Source organism: Crocodylus porosus, unplaced genomic scaffold, assembly GCF_001723895.1.
Source record: "Crocodylus porosus isolate Cpor-Errol unplaced genomic scaffold, CroPor_comp1, whole genome shotgun sequence".
NCBI classification, from domain to species: domain Eukaryota; kingdom Metazoa; phylum Chordata; order Crocodylia; family Crocodylidae; genus Crocodylus; species Crocodylus porosus.
In genome coordinates this window covers 7,463,937-7,479,089 of record NW_017728923.1, presented here as the reverse complement: position 1 = coordinate 7,479,089, position 15,153 = coordinate 7,463,937, and the positions used below count along the sequence as shown (strand labels likewise).

The 15,153-nt window shown below is 48.4% G+C and overlaps 1 protein-coding gene across 2 annotated transcripts in view; it reads right to left on the bottom strand.

Annotated features, from left to right (window-relative positions):
- FAM234A (family with sequence similarity 234 member A) overlaps positions 1-15,153 on the bottom strand; it is a 55,200-nt gene that overhangs the window by 3,536 nt on the left and 36,511 nt on the right. For both annotated transcript variants that reach the window (XM_019540055.1, XM_019540054.1), the window contains exons 5-11: positions 11,473-11,603; positions 5,513-5,645; positions 4,487-4,625; positions 2,739-2,879; positions 1,870-1,948; positions 1,014-1,166; positions 6-108 (exon numbers count right to left, since the gene is read on the bottom strand). In XM_019540055.1, coding sequence (XP_019395600.1) covers positions 6-108; positions 1,014-1,166; positions 1,870-1,948; positions 2,739-2,879; positions 4,487-4,625; positions 5,513-5,645; positions 11,473-11,603 — 879 coding nt within the window. The remainder of the gene's footprint in view (positions 1-5; positions 109-1,013; positions 1,167-1,869; positions 1,949-2,738; positions 2,880-4,486; positions 4,626-5,512; positions 5,646-11,472; positions 11,604-15,153) is intronic.

Sequence of the window (15,153 nt, the reverse complement as noted above, 5' to 3'; positions counted from 1 at the left end):
CTTACCATCAAAGACAACTATCTGCTCTGTGCTGTTGGCCAGCTCCAAGAGGGCGTTAGGGTAAGAGGGATGAAACAGGTACAGGTTCTGGAAGGGCACTCGGGATTGCTGCAACAAACAGAGGAGGGTCTGTGATGGAGCACTTCAGTACACAACCCTGCTTCCATGTTCCTGAAATGCTGTCATGGCAGGCAGGAAACACACCAGATTTGGCTCATCCCTGCTAGTTCATGCCAGGAGTCCAATGGGGCGGGAGTGTGCTCACAGTGGTAAATCAGTTCCAGCCCTGGTACTAATGACACTGGATATGACTGGGGTCACTACCTATCTAACTCAGTTGAACTCTAGTGCCATCAAAACCAGGGCTAGACTTGATTTACTGCTGTGTAGCTGTCCAGTTACCATTTGTTTATTGTACAGTTCTTGACTTCTCCAAGCTGGTTCTCCCATGTGCAGGGAACACACAGCTGTTACAGAGGGGAGATCTGAAAAGACGTATGAACTGGGACAGTTATGGGGGGCACACCTCATTCAGTGCAGGTCTGATACGGGCACAGCCCTTTTTGCCCTGCTTGTTCTGCTGTGCTAGTTACCTTTTTCTACTGAAGGTGTTGTTCAGTGGCAGAGAGATTGCTCCAGGACACTGAGGGACAGTTCGAACTTGACTGATCACCTAAGAGACTCCACATCCTCAGAACAAGTTCTACAGTGAATAGTTAAATCAAATTCTCCACTGGCAGCTCCAGCACAGACTATTTTCTCATAGGTTGGCACATATTCAGACAGGGAACCCACTGATGCATCACAGGGTCTGAGCATGAGCAGAGCCCTGAATTAGTGGCAATCTCTCTGACAGAAAAGACTGGAGCGATGTGTCCCTCCATGTATGCACATAACAGAGTACTCCCACCACAGGCCTTAGAATGTGTGAAGAGCAGATATGAAAATAAGAGATTAGGGATTCTGTAACTTTTGGTTGTAGGTATATGCTATTACTGCTTGCTCACCCTCACCGTCTCATTAGCCTCTGCCTGGTACTCCCCCCAGAAGAGGAAGGTGGAACGATGATTTGCAGTAGGGAGGGTGGCTGGCCTGGGACTTCTTGCTCTTGAATTCAGCTCCAGCTCCCACTGAACTGCTCCAGAACCACTCCCAACAATCACAATCTGGCAGAGAAAAGACAAAGATTATTCTGGAGTACACAGAGCACTGACAGCTCCAGGGATCTGTAAACTTGTGAGAAGAGAGGTCAAATAGCCCTGCCCAGCTCTATGCCTTCCTGTGAATACAACATACTTGGCTATGTGGAAAAAGGGTCCCAGGATTTGAGAGACCAGAGGAACCCAGACTTTAACAGCAGGATGGCGTGCCTGCCATTCTGAACCGGAGCTCTAGCTCCTCTTGCTCTGGCCCGGGTCCCCTGACTGCCCTTGGCAGTCTGGTCCCTTTGTATTCTCTCTTTTCCTGTGCTTTTGCTGCCTTTCCAGTTGATATTTACAAGGTATACCCACAGGCCATAGCCATAAAATGTATAATGTGCCTCTGGAAGTCCCGAGGCATATGTGAACCAAGTCAATGCAAAGCCACATTTTACAGGCTGTTTCAGAGGAATCACATGGTTTTTAAATTCACCTGACATCTAGCTCAGAAACTTGATGGAGGGAAAACAAAACAGCCTGGATTACCTCAGGGAACCTGCTGGGAAAGCCTTAAAATTGTCTAGATGCACATTCTCACCCCATGCCATCAACACCTACCAAGAGAAGCAGCTCCCATCAACTGGCTGCAGCTCTGACTCCTTATACTCATCCAAACCCAGACTGTAGTCAGCAAGGGAGCAGAGAAGGGAAAATGAAAGAACTTTCAAACCTTTTTCCTGTTGGGTCCAACTGTACTCTCAAGGACAACGTCAAGAACATCAGGTTTATAGTAACCAAGCACAGGCTTGCTGCAAGAAAGACAGGAAAAGGGCACTGAGACACTGTATCAAGTAAGCTGGGGATCTGAGTGTCAGACTTAGTGCCTCCTTTTTTATCTGCCTGCGCTCTCACAGCAATTGCTGCAGTGAGAGACCTCATTACTGCCTCCCTGGCTCAGGCTGCTGCCTTCAACATTCCACATTACCACCTGGCCCAGACCCTTTGCTCCTTAGGCTGCCAAAGCTGTACTTGCACGCTACTCCTCTCTTGTGGGAGCTGTGACCTTAGGAGGGGAAGTACTCATATAATAAGGAAAGGTCATGTAGCCAATAATAGCGGTCAGGGAAGATGAGGTATGACCATCCCCCTCCATGGCACACCCTGGGGAACAGGCCAGATTCCCTCCGCATGAAACAGCCACGAATTGAAGCTTGGCATTTTACGACAGGGCCATGGAGCCAGGGGTCTGGTGAGGCTGGCAACAGAACAAACGGCGACCTGGAAGGGAGAACGAACGCAGCCAATGCCATGACTTCTAGAAGTACCAGAGCACCTCCTCTGGCATGCTGCCAAAGCAGGCAGTGTCAGCAAGCTGGGCTGCAGGCAAAGGATAAGCTTCCCACGCTCTCTAGAAACACTGCAGAGCTTCAAGCTCTTCCTTTTTGTAGTAACCGACTTTGCAAACAGAGGACACGTGACACGTTCATAGATGAAACGTGAACTTCACATAAGAGAGGCTTTGTGTTTCACTGTTATGTTGGGTGTTACAGGCAAACGCTTGGAACAACTCCATTTCACTCCTACAGCAGCAAGTATTACCTCAGAATACGGGATGTGTTGAGAGTCCATAGGGATTCAAGATTTTGTCCACTGAGCAGCTCAGCCATATCTGACTTCACAACCAAGATATCCTCCCCTGATCTCCTGGGAAGCTTCACCATGTAACGAATGTCTCCAGAGCTACACAAGGAGGGGACATGGCAAAAAACAACTGAACTTTCCAAATGGAGAATGACAATTTATTTTTGCTGGGCACCATGGAGGAATCAAAGGCTCTCATCCCAGCCAGAAAGAACTAAGGCTATATGAGGAAATGTCAGGCTCTGCTGAAGCTGATGTTTGGGAAGCACAGGCTGCTGGTTGCCCACTTTTTTTATGCAACTAGAAACTCTCTTTCCACAGACAGCAGCTCCCCCTTGCAGTCAGCCATCATGTCACATTACAAACGGTTGGCTAAAAGCAAATGAAACCTTCCCTTGCACACAGACAACAAAAAACCTTTGGTTTCTGTCCAGTGCAGGTGACTGTTAGAGCAGAGAATGTTTGGTTTGCACCCTTTGTTTCTCTCCAATGGATCATTATAATCTGGAAGTGCTCCCTTCTCAACCCTCCATGAAAGCTTTTTGTTACTACTTAGAAGTTCAGGTCTTGTCAAAAGAAGGTCTGACAAGAACTACATTAGGGAAAATTTAACTTGTTCCCTGAAGCACTACACACCCAGTCAGCTCCTCCCAATCTACTTGTGCACTCAAACACACAACCTTAACTCTGAACTCATGCTTTATTCAAGTCCAAATCACATGACTGTCATTACAGTCATACATAAGTAATGCATCTCAGCGTAGCTCAGGCCTGAGAGTTAAGTGTATTTTAGTGCGAGTGTACAGAAGTGGGGACCTGTATAGCAAACTGAAAATGAGCCTACTGAGGAATGAGCACGCATGTGTTGGCATAAGAGTTTTAAAAGCTGTGGATCTGAAGGCTGGTTCAATTGGCAAAGGTCTGGATTTTGAAGGCGTGCAGAAACAGCCACAATGCAATTTGCTGATAACAATAAATTGCGTCTTGTGGGCAGTATCTCACTTGTATCAACAAATTTTAGTCTTAAATCAGGGGTTGGCAACCTACAGCCCGGAGGCTGCATCCAGCCTGCAGTGGCAGGGGGAAGGAACAGAGGAATCAGCAACTGGGTGATAGTGGCACCCCACCCTGCTTAAATGTTTGCTGATCCCTGGTTTAAGCAAATCTGAACTGGGGTATCCCAAGCCTGAAACTTGGTAAAAACCACAGAAATCAGAAATGGAGAATACATTACATTGCCCACTCTATATCCCTGAGCCAGTGCACAAGAATGGGATAAGCAGGGCATTTCACAAGGCTTTCTTGCCTAGTTATAGAAGTCCCTATTGCTTGGGGCTTCCACTTTTTCCCCTCACTAGGCAATGCCACAGCCTGACAGATATTTCATGGATAGGAGTATTTTCTTCCTGATTAGGTTTGACTTCTCTCTAAAATTCAGGTCTCCCCTCTCTAGTTCTCAGGTCTTTTCTGGTCTTTACATTTTCCCCTATGCAAGCTTAGACAACTATATCCCCTTCACCTTGCTGTCTCTCAGTGAGACAATGCTTTCTGCCTCCTCCTCACTGTGGTACACAGATAGGCTCTTTGGCGAGTCAGAAACAACACTGGAAAGGATTCTCTGACAGACAAATGCCAGCCCCCCCATCTCCCCCTGGCAACTCAAACAGACTTTGAGCCCTCCAACAAGGGAGCTGTCTTGCTGCTACCTGAGAAGGGATATGTGATGTGAGCTGCTCTCAATCTTCTTCTCCCATTGAGGATCTTGCTTAAGGCTGACTAATTTAGGTTCCATTCCAGTTGCCATACTGTAGAGATCCTTCAAGGAGTAGCCATACAGAGAATTTACTGTGCAGAGAGAGAACACAATGAAAATGGAAAATTACTTTGGCTTTTGTCCAACCCACAGAACCACTGTACCTGGCTTACCAGCAGACCAGCTACCGAAATTGCACTGCCCCTCAGCTCCACAATGCTGCATGCCCAGACAGGTCCGTGCCATGGGAGAACAGCATGCATGGAGCCGGCGCTGCATAGCCACATGAATGTGTACTGCTGCTCAGTGGCAGAGCTCTTGCTGGTTGGCAGCGTCAGGGGTGTACAGAAGCACAGTTCCAGGGGCATGTCGCTGCACAGAGCTGTGCTCGTGCAATATGAGTTGGAGGCATGCAAGGAGCCAGGGTTGTGCAGCAGTATGAAGCTCTGACTAAACATGGGTCACAATGCTGAACAGCCTTAGTAGTATGCTGCTGCCTGGCCAGAGCAACACACTGTCACATGCCCCTGGCTCCTCATAGGCGTAAGCCACCTGGTTCCACTATGCGTGAATGTAGCTGCATGCAGCCATATGCCTCTAGACCCATGCTGCTGCCCGGTCTGGACCAACATTGCTGCCCAAATGCAGCCCCATGGGTGTGGCCAGGGCCCAGGGTGAGTTTGATACCTTTGTTCTAAACCACCTCCTCTCCGCTCAGAAATCATGTGTCAATCTTTGGAAAGCACAAACCAGCTTACTTCACATGCACTGCCTACATACCAAGGAGAGTTCACCAAGTTCATAATCAGTCTTATTTTCAGCAACAGGGCTCCCTTTGCCTGTGAAGCTCAAATGGCTGTTTTATAAACTAGAAGCTAAACTTTCAAGTCAGTCATATTTCAGCAAATACCCTTCCAAAAGGACTGCTCAGTACCATGTGTGTGGTTGTCTGTAGAATGCAGCCAGTAACAAACCTTACCTGTATGGAAGAGAAGGTAGTCGGAGCCCGTTTTTGTAGCGTACATTAGATAAACTGCCTTTCTGCCCAAACCCAGTCGTGCAGGGAAGCCGACCTGATTGCCATTTTTTCCTGAAAGGATGTAGGTTTTAATCTACAGAGAAAAATAAAATAAGAGGAAACAGGCAACAGAAATGCAGGTCAGTGTGCTACTGCTGCTGCTACACAAACGCAAACTCATCCCAAACCTGAGAGGGCAACAGCTTTACATGGTTCATTGGGTCATTATGGACAGCTGATGAGTCTGGGAACACACCCTCTTTGAGCCTCCCTTATCTTTAAGCAGCTTCATCCACAAACTGGAAGACATTTCACAATGAAGTTAAATGAAGACATTTCATTTAACTTAAGATGCTTCTAAATAATTCCTAACATAATCATCCAGCCACTAGGAGTCCCTACCATTATTGAGGATCCAGCTTATAAGCCCGAGTTTTCACTTTCTGAAATGGTGTGATGGCAGGTTCAGCTTTATTGACAGTAGCATTAGTGACTGTGTGTAACTATTCCTTTGTGCATTTCTCCCATTGTGTTGGATAACATGAGATTTAGGCTTTAGATAACATGTGTCATACTCATCTATCCCAAATCATGAGTTAACTTGTGAGCAGTGAAGTAAATGGCTATGCAAACACAGCAGAGGTGCTACCTCTTACTGCTTTATTGTGACCTGTTGAATTGCTGGTGAGGACACTGTATTTTCCCTTTACTCTTCCTGTCCTGTCCTCTTCCAGTACCAGCCAATCTTAAGCTTCCATTTGGAACAGCCTCCAGAAAGAGGAGCAAGAGGCAGTTAAATGTTCTACACCAGGTAAAGGCAATCTGTAGCACAGGTGCCACATGTGACATGTGCAGCCTCTGTGTATGCCAGTTTGGGGAAGGAACAAGCAGCACAGCAGCAGATGAAACAGGAAGCATAAAACTATGCAGCAAATTTGGACAGGAGGCACAAAGCAGGAAGTAAGAGCAGAGTAGCAGATGGAGCAGGGTGCGCAGGGCAGGGAGCAGAAAGCAGAGCTGTGGACTGGATAGGGGAAGGGATCAGAATGGCACCTGGGAAGTGAGCAGGGTTAATTTGTGACATGCCTGCCAAAAAGGTTGGCTCCCACTGGTCTATATGACAAAAGTCATGAACACAGGGTGCCTACTTATACATAGGCACTGAGACTGTTCCAATGCATTGTAATTACAGCACATTGGAGCAAATTCAATTAATCAAGTCTGCTGCTCATTCAACGAGCTTTAGTTAAAGCACCTCTGCTGCCATTTTTCAGTACAGAAACACTGAGCACATGACACTCTGGGTGCTTTAGAGTGGCTCTTGGACCTGCTCTAATTAAAGAGCCCTCTCCCCTGGCCCACCTCCTCCCAGGAGCACATGTATAAATGCCCACAAGGCCTGGATGGTACTTGAACCTCAGATGCTATGAATCACAGACAAGAATGACAGCACCTCAGCAAACTTAAATCTAATATCAGCATGCCAAGACAGTATGAAACTAAGCTCCTTTTAAGGCTCTATAGAGAAAGCAGCAGTGCTAAGGTGCTAACTCAAATTAAGAACCCAGTCCTATGTCTACTGAAGTCAGCAGTAGGATTCTGTTCACTAACCTAGGAAACCTCTGACCACAGATACATTTTTAGATATAAGCTTTCTGTTCCAGCCCAATATTCCAGAAATTCTTTGGCCAGAAAACAACACAAAGGGGCCAAAACAAGCTCAGTCATATGACTGGGCAAAAATCATATCTAGCAGAGCCAACAGGCAAGACTGCATGTGATGGAGAAGTTAGAGGGATGGCATCTAAAGACCAAATATATCTGGGAGTGGTAACTGATGGTAAGGGCTGCACAGAGAGTACACGTAAGAACATCGTTTTTGCAGATCGACAACATAAGAACTCCTGACTACTCATTTCCACTGCCAACCCAGCTCAAGGTCCAAGGAAAGAACAACAAACTTGACAGTTCCCTCCGTGTGGAGAAGGATACAGATTTTGCCCAGTCATTAGCTGTTATCCCTTATGGAGAGCTGCATTTTCCTGGTTATTTCTAAAGCCATTAAACTCTGGTACTGAATCAATTCCCAAAGACAACAGCAGCCAGTGACATTTATAGGCTAGGTTGGAAAAATGGCTCGTGGATCTGACCTGCGCTTCACTGTAGTTTAATAAACATAAGAACTACATGAGGTGAAAACAAGCTATGCACTAATGACTGCTTTGCACCACTGTGTTTGTTTCCAAGATCTCACCAAGTGTGGTCTTCTAAACACCAGCACCCCACAGGGCTGTAAGGAAAACAGGCCCTGCCACAACACACAGGTTTCCTTTCCCACAGCCTACAGCCTGAAGCTGCTGACCCTCTAGAGAAAGCCAAAATATAGGTAACATCCTTGCTGCTGATCAGAATCATTTAACTCTAAGAAGTTCAGCAGTAGCAGAGCCAGTTCACAGAAATACTGGACCACTCTTCCAAAGAGAAGAGTGCAAGAAACTTAATGTGAGCCACCCACAGCATGAGCTGCAGTGCACCTGATGTAGAAAGACATCTCTTAAATATCAATGCCCTTTTGTTTAAAAACTGGCAGAAACTAAACCAAGTCCCTTAGTAGAGGGGCAGGAGGAGGATTAAGGAGGGCTTCACACTGTGATGACTGTAAAATTAAACAGAATAAAGCAACTCTAAAGCCACTGACAAGGCTTTGCACGTATGGCTTGTGTTCAACTATTTCTTGGCCCCCTGAGATACAAACTGCAAGATATGAATAAGACAATTAGCAAGGGAAACAAGTGAGAAGGAAGTAAAATAGAGGGGATGTAGGAGTTAGAGATGGTGGAATTTCCGATGACCTTGATAACAGTGATGCCTCAAACAGTGAAAACAAGGGCTACTCGAAACCCTGAGGTTATGGGGTTTCTTCACCTTCGTTAGTTTTTTAGAGTGCCTTAAGGTTTGTCTATATACAACCCCCCCACTTTAAGCATATCATTATTATTATGTATATCGTTGTTACATACACAAATCTGGGCTGAGCCATTATGACTCAGGAAAGGGACCCTGGAGTCACCGTAGATAGGTCCCTAAACATGTTGGCGTGATGCGCAGCAGGATCCAAGAAAGATAATAAAATGTTGGAAAATCATTAAGAATAGAAGGGAATTGAAAACATTGTTATGCCACTGTGTAAATCCATAGTGCATCCACATCTTGAATACCAAGTTCAATTCTATACTCCACATCTTAAAAGAATAAATGGGAAGCAGATAAAGTACAGAGGCAACTAAGATGGTCAGGGGTATGGAGTAGCTGCTGTACAGGACAGATTAAAAAAGGAGAGGGCTGAGGGGAGGATGTGACAGAAATCTATAAAATCATAAAAAGTATGGATAAAGTGAACAGGAAACTGTAATTCACCAAGTCCCAAAACACAAGAACTAGGGGGCACCCACTGAAATAAGCATTAGGCAAGTTTAAAATAAACCAGAGGAATCACTTTTATTATGCAGTGCTCTTTCCAGTGATGGCTCAGGGCAGCTTACAATAAGAGAGAAAACTAATAAAAACAGGTAGAACATTAAAATAAGATATAAAACAAAAACTCCCTGAACGATATCACAGCTTAGTCTTACTTGATTAAAGAGGCAGATAGTATAACCAAGTTCAAAAAAGGATTAGCCAAATTCATGGAACACAGGTCTATTGGGTGCCACTGTCAGAAATAAGGTACTGGGCTAGATGGACCATTGATCAGAACCCACTGTGGAATTTCTTATGTTCTTATTTATAACATGGTACTGCTATCTTTTAGCGTTGATCAACATTCACATTAGTACAAAGTTATTTTATAATGGAATAACTATTCACAGAATCATAGAATCACAGAAGTAGGGTCGGAAGGGACCTTGTAGATCTTCAAGTCTGACCCACCGCCTGGGTGGGAGAAAAACTGGACTCAAATACAGGAAAGAATAAGTAACACCACCACTTAAAGGCACACAGATACATCAGTCCCATATCAGAAAAGCAACAATATAAGGAAAAGTGATAGTATCAGCAATCACCTTTTTTTGGTTGATGCGGCCGATAAAGAGGCCAATAAGTGCTCTGTGCATGTACAGTCAGTGCAGCATGCAGACAGCTAGGAGCACAGCCTGGCAGCATGGAAAGCAGCTGGGTCCAGCTGATAAGTCTCTTGTGAGGAAAGGGGCGTGGGGGGGCAGATCAAGGCCCCAGTGGCAAGGGAGGGAGCAGGGCAGGGGCAGGCCCTGCACAACCAGGATGGAGTCACAAGTGGAGACTGGGGAAGCTCCTATTGCTATGTGCACCCTGGGAGGGCATGGGGGGCATGCCCCTGGATCTGCATGGGGTGAGGACAGGCTGCCGCTGCAGGCTGGAGTCAGGAGCGGTGCCAGGCTCTTCCTGATGGGGGGGAGGGGTGGTTGGGCCAGGGCTAAGTTCGGGGTGGGCGGTGCTGGGAAGAGGTGTCGGGGGGCTACAGCAAATTTTGGGGTGGCTGCAGCTCCCCTGCCCCTGTAGAACCTGTGGCAGAAGGCCACCTCTGTTTCTCCCCAAAAACTGTGCTCTGTGACAATTTGGTTACGATGGGCCCTGCAGAGGCTACACACCTTACCCTATCTCTTTAGATAACCTGAGCTAGTAGATACATTCCTGAGGGAGGGGGGAAACCAGCTCCCTCTGCCTACGTGACTGGCATCACATACCTGGGTGAGGGGTTTGGGCTCCCTGGGGAGCTGGGAACTGCTAGTCTGCCCAGCAACCAATGATGCATTTCAAGTTGGTTGGCTGACAGCCAACAGGTGCTGGCCTCCATTGGACCAGGTAAATGAGGTCATAAGGGCTATACAAGTTAAGGACTGCCGGGGGGGGGGGGGCAGCAGCCATGAGGAAGACTCAGAGAGAGAGAAGAGCTGGACCATCTGAAACTTGCTGTCTCTCAAAACTCATGATCAAGGAACTGCCGGTCTCCAGAGGGAATCTCCACCCACCTCTGGATGATACTCGTGAGTAAGCTACCTGAGATCTAGTTAGCTTGCAGTAACTCAGATGTGTGTTCAAAGGCTACCCAGCCATGCCAGTTTGTTCTATGGGATTTCTCTGATATTGCTCTACCCTTTACCCTATTCCAAACCTACACCAATAAAGTTCTCCTTTGTATCTGGTGTGGGAGACTTAATGGGAGTGGGTCTAGATTATGTCTTGGGGTCCCTTTGGTTCGGCTGACTAAGGGAGACCACTACTTGTGCTTCCAACTGAGGGAAGCATCCCAAGTTCTTGAAGTAAATCAAGTACCCTCGAAGCCTACTAGGCCTGTGTTTCCTAGGGTGCGCAGAGCCAAAATCAAGCCCATCCGTGCGTGGCAGCATTACCCCCAGGCTAGCCAGTGTGTTCTACGAAGGGGGTCAGCCAGATGTGAGGCACCTGCAGGGAGGCACTTGGAACCTGGAAGGTGGTCGGGCACAGTGAGGTGGGTGGCTCAATGCAGAAGCGCCCCCTACTGGCCCGTGACAGACCCCACCCAGCACCGCTGCCTGCCCCAAGCGCAGCCCGGTTCAGCCCCTACACCGGGAAGAGCCTGGCGCTCCCCCAGCCCACGGCAGTAGCCCACCTACACCCCACACAGATCCAGGGGCACCCCCCCCATGCCCTCTCAGGGTGCATGTAGTGGCAGAAGCCCCCCCGGATGAGCCACTTGCGGCTCCATCCTGCACTCTGCCCCAGCCCCACTTCCTCCTTCACCGTTGAAAAAAGAAGGGGAACTGGCCTCTTGAAATATGCTAGCTTCAAAGAGGCTCAAATAGATATTTCACATTTTAGAATAGTTCAGTGAAGATAAGCAACACTCCTGGTATGGCTAGCAGTATATGCAAAGCCTCTATCATGACTTTAAGGTGCTGTACCTCTTCTCTCACAGTGGTAAAGATCATCAGGTCCCGAACACTGTCCCCATCAACATCTGGGATTTTTAACAAAGGAGTCATCAGTGTATAATTAGCTCCAAAGTTGTTAGTCCGTCTCCACAGAGCTTCCCCTGAAAAACAATTATTCCTGTTATTGGGAAACGTTTGATAAATTGTGCTTAAACACTTAATTGCTCTTCAAAATTATGAAGCAATTTGTCTTAACCAGTACTGTTGTCCCAGAGACTGCAAACAAACCAGTCACCACTATCATTACCTAGTCTTGCACCTCACAAAACATTAGACTCCATACTCTGTAGTTGAGCATCATCTTTGCATTTTAATCATCAATCCAAGACCTTGAGCAGTCTAATTTACCCATGAGTTTCATACTGGACCACCCTGAATAGAATGGGTCTAAAGTACAGCTGACAAAAAACTTTCTTCTTCCCCAGTCCTAAAGCAATAGGTGGGGTTGGGCTTAACAGAAAGAGTGCACGTCTCTCCAATAACCCATAAAAAGATATAACCTGTCAGCATGTGTTTTCTTTAAAGAACATATATACTGCATTCATTCACACACCACGTGCACCATTCCCTCAAAAATCAATGATAGAAAATTGGGGGGGGTGTCTTAAACGGGGGAAACTGATTTACATAAGGGCCGAAGACTCTGGCTGCATGGAGTAGGGCAGGATTTACTGCCTCACTGCCCCCTCTCCCTGCTGCATGCCCAACTACTACCAGTTTAATCCTTTCACAGCTGCTACAGAGTTAAGATTTTTACAGTGTTGGTTTACACCAGGGATCAGCAACCCCTGGCACGCATGCCGAGCATGGCACACAAGGCCATTTTGCTCAGCACACCACCACCAGCCCTGGCTCTAAGCAGCTCCTGCAGCCACAGAGCCCAAGGTGCTCCCAGCAGGCAGCTAGGAAGCTGGAAGCCCTGCTGCAAGCAGACCGGGCTCCGTGAGCTGGCTGCAGCTGGGAGGCTGCAAACAGCTGCTCCGGGATCCAGCATGTCAGCACTCCGGCACCTTCCAATGTAGGCATTGAGGTTTTTTCAGCACTCCAGCCAAAAAATGTTGCCTACCCCTGGTGTACACATAATTAGGCTATGGGCATGAGTGGGTTAACTCTGTAGCTGTTGCAGTAGCAGCATGTTGCATGTGAAGGGGGAGAAAGGCTGATGTGAGGACTTCGCTGCCCTCTGCCTGCGGCAGCAAGTTAGACCACCCATTCCCCTAACCTTTTACTTCAAGGAAAAAATCTTTTTTGCTTCATTCTGCCTTCCCCAAACAAGGTGCACTTCTCAAGTGAGGATGGATGATGTGCAAAGAAGTATGCTGTAGTACCCAGCAAATGCAGGTAAGTACATTCCCAGTTTTCTGTTCTTCCAAAATGTGCCCATTGTGTTTCTGGCTGTGTGCATGCTGTGGGCCAATGACAGCTTGGAGAGCTGTCTCCAGCTGGTAAGTCTATGGGGGGAAGGGATGGAAGGGGTATGGTGTGTGGAGCAGGGGAGGTGGGGGGGCAGATCAAGGCCCGCATAGTTAGGGAGGGAGTGGGGCTGGGGCAGATGCTGCCCAGCCAGGACAGAACGGGGCAAGGGACGGAGCTGTGGGTGGCTCACCTGGGCGGGTGGGGATGAGAGCAGCTCCCACAGCTGCACACACCCCCAGGGGAGGCATGGGGGCATGTGTCCTCTAGATTTGTGCCTGGGGTGAGGGCAGCCTGTCTGTTATGGGCTGCACCAGCCTCTTCTTGGCAGGGGGGCAGGTGGTGGCAGCACTGGGAGGGTGGACTACGGCGGGGCCATAACCCTCCTCCCAGTGCTGCCTGCCCTGCCTGCCCCAAGCACAGCCCCAGCCGTTACCCCACTGAAAAGATGCTGGGGCAGCCACTGGCCTGAGCCCACAGCAGGCAGCACACCCTCACCCTCACCCCATGCACAAATCTGGTAGGTATGTGCCCCCCCCCCTCCCCAAACAACCTGCCCATGGCTCTGTCCTGTGTCCTGCCCCAACTAAGCTGGGCAGTGCCTACTCCTGCCCCACTCCTTCACCATAGAGGCCCCAAACTTCCCCCCCATACAAACCTTCCCCCCACCACAGACTTACTGGCCAGATGCTGCTTTCAAAGCTGCTAAGCTGCATATTGGCTATCAGATCAGTGTCGGCTGATACAGCTGATTAATAATTGGCCATTGGTATCAGCCTAAAAAATCTTTATCAGTACACCCCTAAAAAAATATTGCTGGAAGGGAGCTCAAGAGGCCATGTAGACTCAACGAAGAACCAGCCTCAAGAGGCTCAATGCAGGCTGAAGGATACAAGCAGGCCAAAGGAGACAAGCAGGCCAGGAGGAGAAAGCTTCGCGTGATCGTCATAGGTGACTGCATCCTGAGAGGTACGGAGGGCCCCATCTGTCGCCAGGACCCCTCGGCACACGAGGTTTACTGCCTACCTGGAGCGAAGATTCAGGGATGCTCCAAACCGTGATTGAGCCCACCGATTACTACCCCATGGTCCTAGTCCATGTGGGTACTAATGATGTGGCCAGAAGCCCTGATTGCCTGATGGAGGACTATCATGCTCTGGGATGCATGCTAAAGGAAATGGGCGCACAGGTGGTTTTCTCTTTTATCCTACCAGTGAGTGGACATGGGAGACAGCATGAAACGTGCATGGGAGACCAACTGGCAGCTTCAGGAATGGTGTCTCGAGGTGGACTTTGGCTTCCTCAACCATGACTGGCACATCACGACGAGAGACATGCTTGGATGGGATGGGCTCCACCTTTCCCCTAAAGGTAAGCGTGTGTTTTCTCCTAGGTTGGCAGACCTCCTCCAGCGGGCTTTAAACTAGGCTCGTCAGGGGAAGGGGAAGACGAGGGTGAAGGAATCAGACTGCCAGACCAAGCAACGCCTGCAAGTACAGCCCAGCCTAGACCAATGAGTGAAACGTATACACAGGTAAGTGACAAGGGCCAGGGCAATGCTGTGATTAGGGGGCCAGTACACACATCCACAGGAGGCCTCAAATGCCTCTACACAAATGCCCGTAGTATGGGAAACAAGCAGGAGGAACTCACCCTCCTGCTGGCTGACACCAACCCAGAAATAGTGGAGATCACTGAAACATGGTGGGACTCAACACACGACTGAGCGGTTAATGTCAAGGGCTATAGGTTGTACAGGAGGGACAGGACAAGGAGGAAAGGTGAGGGCGTGGCACTCTACATTAAGGAGGAATACACATCCTCATCAATTAATAAAGAATCAGAGGAAGGGCACTCTGAAGTGCTTTGGGTTAAATTACAAGGCAGTCGAGGAGAAAGAGACTTAACAGTGGGGTCTACTACAGACCTCCCAACCAAGGGGAAGAGCTCGACCAAGAATTCTTAGGTCAGCTCACGGAGGTAGTGAAGTCTAAGGATGTCGTAGTCATGGGGGACCTGAACTTCCCGGACATCTGCTGGGAAGAGCAGTCAGCCAGGTCTGACCGCTCACGTAGGTTCTTAAACAGAGTGCAGGACCTCCATCTAACCCAGGAGGTGCACAGCCCCAGCAGGGGAGATACCTTGTTGGACCTGGTGTTGGCCATGGGTGATGACCTGGTGAGGGGGCTGCGGGTGCTCAACCACCTGGGTGACAGTGATCATCGCCTGCTGGAATTC